Genomic DNA, 7,879 nt, shown 5'->3' with positions numbered 1-7,879 from the left:
AATCTTTTGTCTCTGATAAACTGCACTTAATACACGCATGCAGGTCGGAATTGGCAGTTCTTTGGTCATGCATGGCAGATTAAAACCTTAAAGCCAAGTCCTTAACCCAAACACACACATGTAATTTTAAAATGTGAACTTTGCTCTGTGAACCTGGATTTTCCTTGTTCTTTTTAGGTACAGCTTAAATGTTACCAGCTGCTTCTTACCATCTTTCAGTATCCGAACCCAGCTATCTCATATCCTTACATTCACTCATTAGTATCATCAATTGTGGGCAAACTGCAAGAAGCAGAGAAATCTAAACCTGAGAATGCTGCTGAACTCCAAGTTATTCAGGAAGGAATAAAAGTGGTGGCTGCTGTTATAGCTGTTGCCAAGGAAGAACATCGTAAGTACCATTCACAGGGCTAAAAGCATCAACTTGTCTGATTAATCAAATAACTAATTGCCCATTTTAAGTACATATTTATGCTGATTTAAGTTAAAGAATCACATGTGAAAGTATGTTCAGTACTCATCATATTGTTGCTAATTGTTCAGAGTGGTGCTTGGCTCAGTGGTATGCAGAAGGTCCCAGATTCAATCCCATGTATCTCCCGTTAAAAAGTACCAAGCAGTACACATGTGAACACATGTGAAGCTGTTTTATATTGAATCAGACCCTTGCTCCATCAAGGTCAGTACTACTCAAACTAGCATCAGCTCTCCATGCTCTCAGAGGTCTTTCATATAACTTACTGCTGGGCCCTTTTAACAGAAGATGCCATGGTTAAATTTGTGACCTTCTGCATGCCAAGCAGAGGCTCTTCCACTGAGCCACAGCACCTCCCCAGTAGGTGATGAGCAAGACCCCTTCCTGAGATCATGGAAAGCCATGGCCAGTCAGTGTAGACAGCGCTGATCTTGATAAACCAAAGGTCTGACTCCGTGTAAGGCAGCTTCATATACTGTCATGTTTGACTTATTAAAAAAATCTAGTGGCTTGAACGAGCAAGGGTGATCTGAACAGAGTGTGAGGAGAAAACCTTTTACAGACAGATCACTCTCCTGAGTGCTGTAGTATGGGGGAGGGGCATCTACCTAATGTTGAACATTTAGCTGGCTGGCATATCTGACAGTATCTTTTTTAAGAGCAGAAAGGACTGATCCAGATACATCCTAGCAGCCTCCAAGGCTTCCATGCTTGCCCTGTGCTTTCCCAGCCCCTCCACCGCAGCCATGGGGTCCCTCCACCGCAGCCATGGGGCCCCTCCACCGCAACCATGGGGGCCCCTGGAGAAGTGCAGGCAGGGAACCCAGGCATGTCTAGATGCCTTTCTTTCCCTCCCTGAACTGGGAGAGGGAAAGAAAGGCATTTAAACATGGCTGGACTCTCTGCCTGTGCTTCTCCAGCAGCCCTGGGGCAGCTGGAGGAGGGAAGGTAGAGGCTTTCCCTGGTCAGTTTCACTCCCACAACTGACTGGCTGGGAGTGAAATTGACTAGGGAAGCAGCAGCCCAAGGAAAGTTGGTTTTCAGCTACTCGAAAGCCGAAAAAGCTGAACAAATTCGGGAAACTGAATTTGCATTCGGCTTTAAAAAATACCGATAAAGAAATAAATAAATTTGGTTTTGGGAAATCTGAATGCACATCCCTAAGTGGGGATTGTGCCGATGGAATATTTAGTCTTGATCCAACCCTTAGGACTGTAATTTGAAGGACATGACCAAATTCAGGTAGTATATTTGGATTTACCAGTTCAGTTTGATTGGGTTAAATAAAGTGTTTCATGTTCACTAGGCTGTGGACTGCTGCCAAAGTAAAATATAATAAAAGGAGCACCGGTTTGCATTTTGGGTTGCGCCAGTAATTTTTGTTCACTTTGGAACAGCTAAAAGCACTTTGTTAAGACATTTTTAATTGAAGCAACTTCTTAATATAAATGCAACTTGAACATATAAAACCGGCCATTGTATTCTGGAGTTGTTGGCTTCTTCAGACTAATCCACAGTGCTCTAGTGCAGATTCCTCCCTTGCACACACCCAACCAGGACTAGCCTGGGAAAGGTGTAGCAGAATAATAAGGCCTTCTATAAGCAGTTGAAATCGTAATACAGTTGAAGTACTTCTATTTGTGAAATTAGTAGCATTAAACAATATTCACAAACTATTTTTCACAGGTACTGACCTAGTGGCTTGTTTTCTACCCATGCTGATTTCATTTCTCTTGGATGAGAATGCCCTTGGATCAGCCACAAGTTCAGCACGGAATCTACACGAGTTTGCTTTGCAGTATCTGATGCAGATTGGCCCACAGTATTCCTCAGTCTTTAAAAAACTAATGGCTTCTTCTCCACCAATGAAGGCGAGGCTTGAATTGGCTGTGAAGGGCAATCAGGAAAGCATCAAAGACAAGGCAACATCTAAGCATGCAAAGACTCCTGGGAAAAGTTCAAGTATTCAATTAAAGACCAACTTTCTGTGAATTTTTTTAATCCTAAGCACTTTGATAACACTAGAATAAGTCCCTTTCCATTTCTCACTGTTTTCATTATGGAAGATTTGTTTCCAACATCACCATTTTGCAAACTGGCACATTATGCCACCACTTCCGAGGAGTATATGCATGTACTTGTGCTTGCATACTAACTGATCAGATGGTTGGCTCCCCTATTGTGCTTAAAGCCAAGGGTATTCAGTGTGGAAAGTAGAATGCAGCACCTATTTGCATTCATAGTTCACAGTCCAGAAGAGATGCCTCTTGCTTGAGTAGGACATACACTTTTATTTTTAAAAAGAAAACAGAACTATAATGTTACCTTCTCCATTTTTCTTTCTCAACACACAATAATGTTGTGAGTAAAATGCAACAAAATTAGATGTGTAAACTCTCAAACAGTATTACATTATTTATGTGACACTTGGATGGTAGCACAAATGAATGGAAAGAAAATAATGCCAATCATCCACCAGCACATGTGTGCCCAGAACCATATGTACATCTGGCTTTCTTGCTTTTGGTGTAGCTGCTCTCAGTGTGCAAATAGAGCAGTGTCAAGATTAGCACGAGAGCTGCCCCAGAAAAAATCTGAAAGAATTGTTCAGTGCATATTCATTGTTGGCTCCCATGGAGTGCGATGAATGCCATGAAAATTCTCCCTTTCTCTTATTGCAGTTAATGGCACAGAATGTATAACTAGCTGCACTGAGAGCACTGCAAGGATACATGGCATGGTTTTTCCATTCCAAGGGACACCTGAGTTGCCACAAAAGGAGTGTTGCCTCAGATGCGTTCAAATTACCTTTCAGTCTTAAATATTAGGCTGCAATACTTGTTAAAAATCCTGATGGTATTATCACATTTTAATTATAATTTTAAAACATTAATTACTGCAATATCGTAATTTGTGTCAGCAAATGACACCATTAAAGGAAAAATCATTACATGTTTTTATAGACAATAGTGTAGAATTACTATCTAAGATGCAGCTGTGTTTTAAAGTATTATTGATGACCTTTAATTTCTTATTAATTCTAAAGCTGCTACAGCTTTACAATGAGACTCTAGTCATGCACTTATTTGGTGGATTTATATTTAGAAAGTTAAGCACATGTGTGTGTGTGTGTGTGTGTGTGTGAATTGCAGCACTGTGGCCTTATTACTGCTTACGAATTACCATCTATTCAATAAATTAGTGTCTCCATATTTATCACGCTAAGCAGACATCTGCATATATTGTTCAGAAGAGGGTTAAGCTTTGATGCACAGTGCCTCTACGTAAGGCATCTTATCTGTCACGCTCATTTCATAATCTCCATTTGGTCAAATTGCCATGGACCACAAGCATTCAGATGCATATTAATTATAGAGGAAAGCGAGATTATATGCAGTTGCAACTAAGTAACAAAATACAATGGTACTTTTTAAAGAACGGATCATATTTTAGGATCAAGGTCGATATGTTTATTGCATCAACTATGAATTATTTTAAGACGTATTGGCAATCATTACCTTGTTTGTTTTGCCAATATTACCCAAAGTAAACCAAACACTAGCACACTTATAGTATTTCTATCAAAGAATTAGTGGGAATCTTTTTAAAATCATGTACAAAACTCAGGAAGAGTGTACTGTATTTTACTATAAAGTTTGTACATAACACTGTAAATTGTACAGAATTAACCATTTGAACAAAGCTCTTACAAGTCATTTTCTAATTTACATTAAAGCTAATTTTCTTCACTTCGATCTCTGTGCTTACTATTTTTAATAACTTGAATGTAAAGGATTGTCTTTTAAAACTGTGTACATCACGAGTATGGTTATACTACAATTTGGCTTTTACAAGAGGGGGTTGAGGACTCCATGGGAGAGGGGATATCCCATTCCCACCCCCAGCACTAGCTCAAGCTGCCTCTTTGCTGCCTCCGGCTATCAGCAACCCCAAAATGCTGCATGACCTCCTGCAGATTTTTTCCCTGATGTTTTTGCCTATGCAGATATCACCAGTAAGGTATGTTGTGTTGTTGTTGTTTTAACGGCCTCCATGAGATCCCAAACTCATCTAACCAACAAAACTAGGCACCGTTTAAACATTGTTTTTAATAACGCGGGAGCAGAGCACCACCTGTGTGCATACCGGTGACGCTAAAATAAAATGCCGGGCGAAGAGCAGAAGTCTTGGGCTTCCGAGCGGAAGTGGCTCGACACCACAGGAGCAAACAGACATCAGAAAAGTGCAGCTAGAACCGGAGAATCAGGAAAACACCACTTGGGGACCTGGTTTGAGCTGGAAAGCGACAGCTGAGGACGGTGCGCAGGTGTTGGGTGTGTGAACATGGATATAAAATCCGTTACTGAAGCGTGCCGAAAGTGGACTAAACGGCCCGTCTGAACGCACCCTCTCACATACACACACACACACACGGATCTATGAAAAATACACCCACCCACCCCCGAGTCTCTAAGAAAACAGAGCGAGGCTCAAGCATCCTGCAGGGCTATTGAAACTGGAGAGTCAGCCTCGCTCTGAGCCAATAGTGTCTAGAAAAATTTGCATAGCCCTGCCTGGAGCAAGAGAAGGCGTGACTTAACCAGTTTGGATTACTTCCCCCACTGAAGGAAAATATGGCAGAAGAATTTATAGTAGTTAAGATATAAAACATTACAAACTTATTGCTTACACTTACTGCATCCCAATATATTACATTGCTTCCAGAAGAACCCAACTGAAGGTGTCCTCCAAGAAGGAAAAAAAGTTTCAGTACTAAGGAATATAGTCTTTCCCAGTTTATATCTAAGAGGTTCCTTGTTTCAGATGTGTAGCCATGTTATTTTGTGTTATTTTGTAGTAGCAAATCAAAATTTCTCAAGTGTCAAGGGGTCATACCATAGAGAGCAACAGCATTTTCTGGGGTATAATGAGGCTCCTTGTTGTAAACCATAGTGGCTCTAATGGAATAGGAGGCAGCTTAGGGGTTTATGATGTATTTTAGAGACCCATACCCTTTGAGTATTTAAACACTGTGTCTGAAAGATACAAAATGGTTTTTTTAAGGATTAGAGATGGTTTTAAAACACAATAGGGAATTTCATGGCCAATAGCTTTAATTGGTAATAAAACCTCCATATCTCAAGGCAGTTTACCTCTAAACATGATATGGGAGGGGAGCTGCCTTCATCCACCTGGGCCATTGTTAATACTGAATTAGAAGGGCCTTTAGTGTGATGGTTATGTCTGCTGACCGCCACTAGGTGACAGCGTATTTTACAGGAGCTTGGATCACTAGGAACAATAGGGACTAGGATCCTGAAACCTCCAGCGGTCACCAATGGGAACCTTGGCGGGAAGTTTAAACCCACCAATGGAACCTGTGGGTGGTCCACAGAGACTGTATATAGTTGGGCCTCTGGCCGGTAATGTTATGTTATGTTGTGTGCTAGTAAACATGAGCTGAATATCACCGTTTCCTCATCATTCGATGTGTCAAACCCACTACACAACAATGGCGATGAGGATGGGATCCCGCTGAGCTGGTCGGGCCATGGAGGCATCCCGAGGACAACCGAGGTGACCGCCGATGAACCAGGGAGAAGATCAAGTGACCACCGCGCCTTCTACCCCTCTGGCTCCACCTCCTCCTCTACCTCCATGCAGCACAATGGCAGTTGCTCCGGGATCAGAGCTGGTCCCTCCATTTGACCTGACCAAACTGCATCACTGGGATGCTTGGGTTGAGGGACTCAACTCCATCTTGAAGTTTTACGACATCACCGACGAAGGAAAGAAGCAAGTTCTCTTAATCAGCTCTTGTGGCCCAGCTTGCTCACAACTTGCTTGCTCCCACAAAGCTCTCCAAGTCCACCTTCAAGGACATCGTAAAGAAATTCCAGGACCATTCCAGGTGGCTGCTTTCAAAGGTGTCAAGGCGCTGCTGATTTCTAATAACGTTTTAGCGCACTTTGATGAGACCCTGCCTGTGGTCCTGGTCTGTGATGCGTTTCCCTATGGCATTTGCGCGGTCCTAGCCCACTGTGAGATCCCTGAATTCTTTCTTTACATGCTAAAGGCAGTATGGGCAGTTCCAGACAATGGTACTTTATTACAGACATTTAAAAGAGTCTTCACCCTTCCAGCAGGCAACATGGAAGACTTCAGGTTCGTCTTCTGGATGCTCTGGTAGTAGTCTTACATTCAGGATCAGATTTGTCTAAGGATGGAGACAATGCTTTTAAGGATTCAGTGGATGATGATGAGACAGCCCTAGGGAATCCCATGAAGCAGCTTCTCTGACAATCCTATTAATTAACCAGTTTTTGATCCACAAGAGGACTTGTCCTTTTATCCCATGACTATTGAGCTTACTTAGGAGCCTTTGATGAGGAATTTTATCAAAAGCTTTCTGGAACTCAAGGTAAACAACATCTATTGGGTCCCCCTTGTCCACATGTTTGTTCACTCCCTCAAAAAACACTAATAAGTGAGGTAAGGGTGGTAAGTTTATTAATGATTTGGAGTTGGGAGTAAGCAGTGAAGTGGCTAAATTTGCAGATGACATGAAGTTGTTCAGGGTGGTGAGATCCAGGGAGGATTGAGAGACACTCTAAAGGGATCTGTCAAGGATGGGCGAGTGGGCATCAACATGGCAAATGGGGTTCAATGTGGCCAAGTGATGCACATTGGAGCCAAAAATCCTAAATATAAATACACATTGATGGGGTCCGAACTGGCAGAGACTGACCAAGAGAGAGATCTTGGATTCGTAGTAGATAATTCAATGAAAATGTCTAGACAGTGTGCAACTGCAATAAAAAAGGTCAACGCTATGCTGGGGATTATTAGGAAGGGAATTGATAACAAATCAACCAGTATCATAATGCCGCTGTATAAATCAATGGTGCAATCTCATTTGGAGTACTGTGTACAGCAAATGATATTGTACAGTGTAAAGGGTATTATAGCACTGGAAAAAGTGCAGAAAAGGGCAACCAGAATGATAAAAGGGTTGGAGCACTTTCCTTATGAAGAAAGGTTAAAACGCTTGGGGCTCTTTAGCTTGGAGAAACGACGGCTGAGGGGTGACATGACTGAGGTTTATAAGATTATGCATGGGATAGAGCAGGTAGAGAAAGAAGTACTTTTCTCCCTTTCTCACAATACAAGAACTCATGGGCACTCCATGAAATTGCTGAGCAGTCAGGTTAGAACAGATAAAAGGACGTACTTCTTCACCCAAAGAGTGATTAACACATGGAATTCACTGCCACAGGAGGCTACAAGCAGCGGCTACAAGCATGGACAGCTTCAAGAGGGAATTAGATAAGCATATGGAGCAGAAGTCCATCAGTGGCTATTAGCCACAAGGTATCAGGCTGGGGCAAGTGATGCTCTGTATTC

At 42.1% G+C, this 7,879-nt stretch overlaps 1 protein-coding gene across 1 annotated transcript in view; it reads left to right on the top strand.

The window, feature by feature from the left end:
- HEATR5A (HEAT repeat containing 5A) overlaps positions 1 to 3,243 on the top strand; it is a 91,441-nt gene extending 88,198 nt beyond the window's left edge. Inside the window, exons 35-36 of the mRNA XM_015415208.1 lie at positions 178 to 391; positions 2,162 to 3,243. Of these exons, the coding sequence (XP_015270694.1) occupies positions 178 to 391; positions 2,162 to 2,466 (519 nt within the window). The 3' untranslated portion in view covers positions 2,467 to 3,243. The remainder of the gene's footprint in view (positions 1 to 177; positions 392 to 2,161) is intronic.
- The last annotated feature ends 4,636 nt before the right edge of the window (positions 3,244 to 7,879 follow it).

This window comes from Gekko japonicus, unplaced genomic scaffold (genome assembly GCF_001447785.1).
Source record: "Gekko japonicus isolate JY-2015 unplaced genomic scaffold, Gekko_japonicus_V1.1 scaffold83, whole genome shotgun sequence".
NCBI classification, from domain to species: Eukaryota; Metazoa; Chordata; class Lepidosauria; order Squamata; family Gekkonidae; genus Gekko; species Gekko japonicus.
The sequence above is the reverse complement of the archived record's forward strand: the minus strand, read 5'-3'. Positions and strand labels throughout refer to the sequence as shown.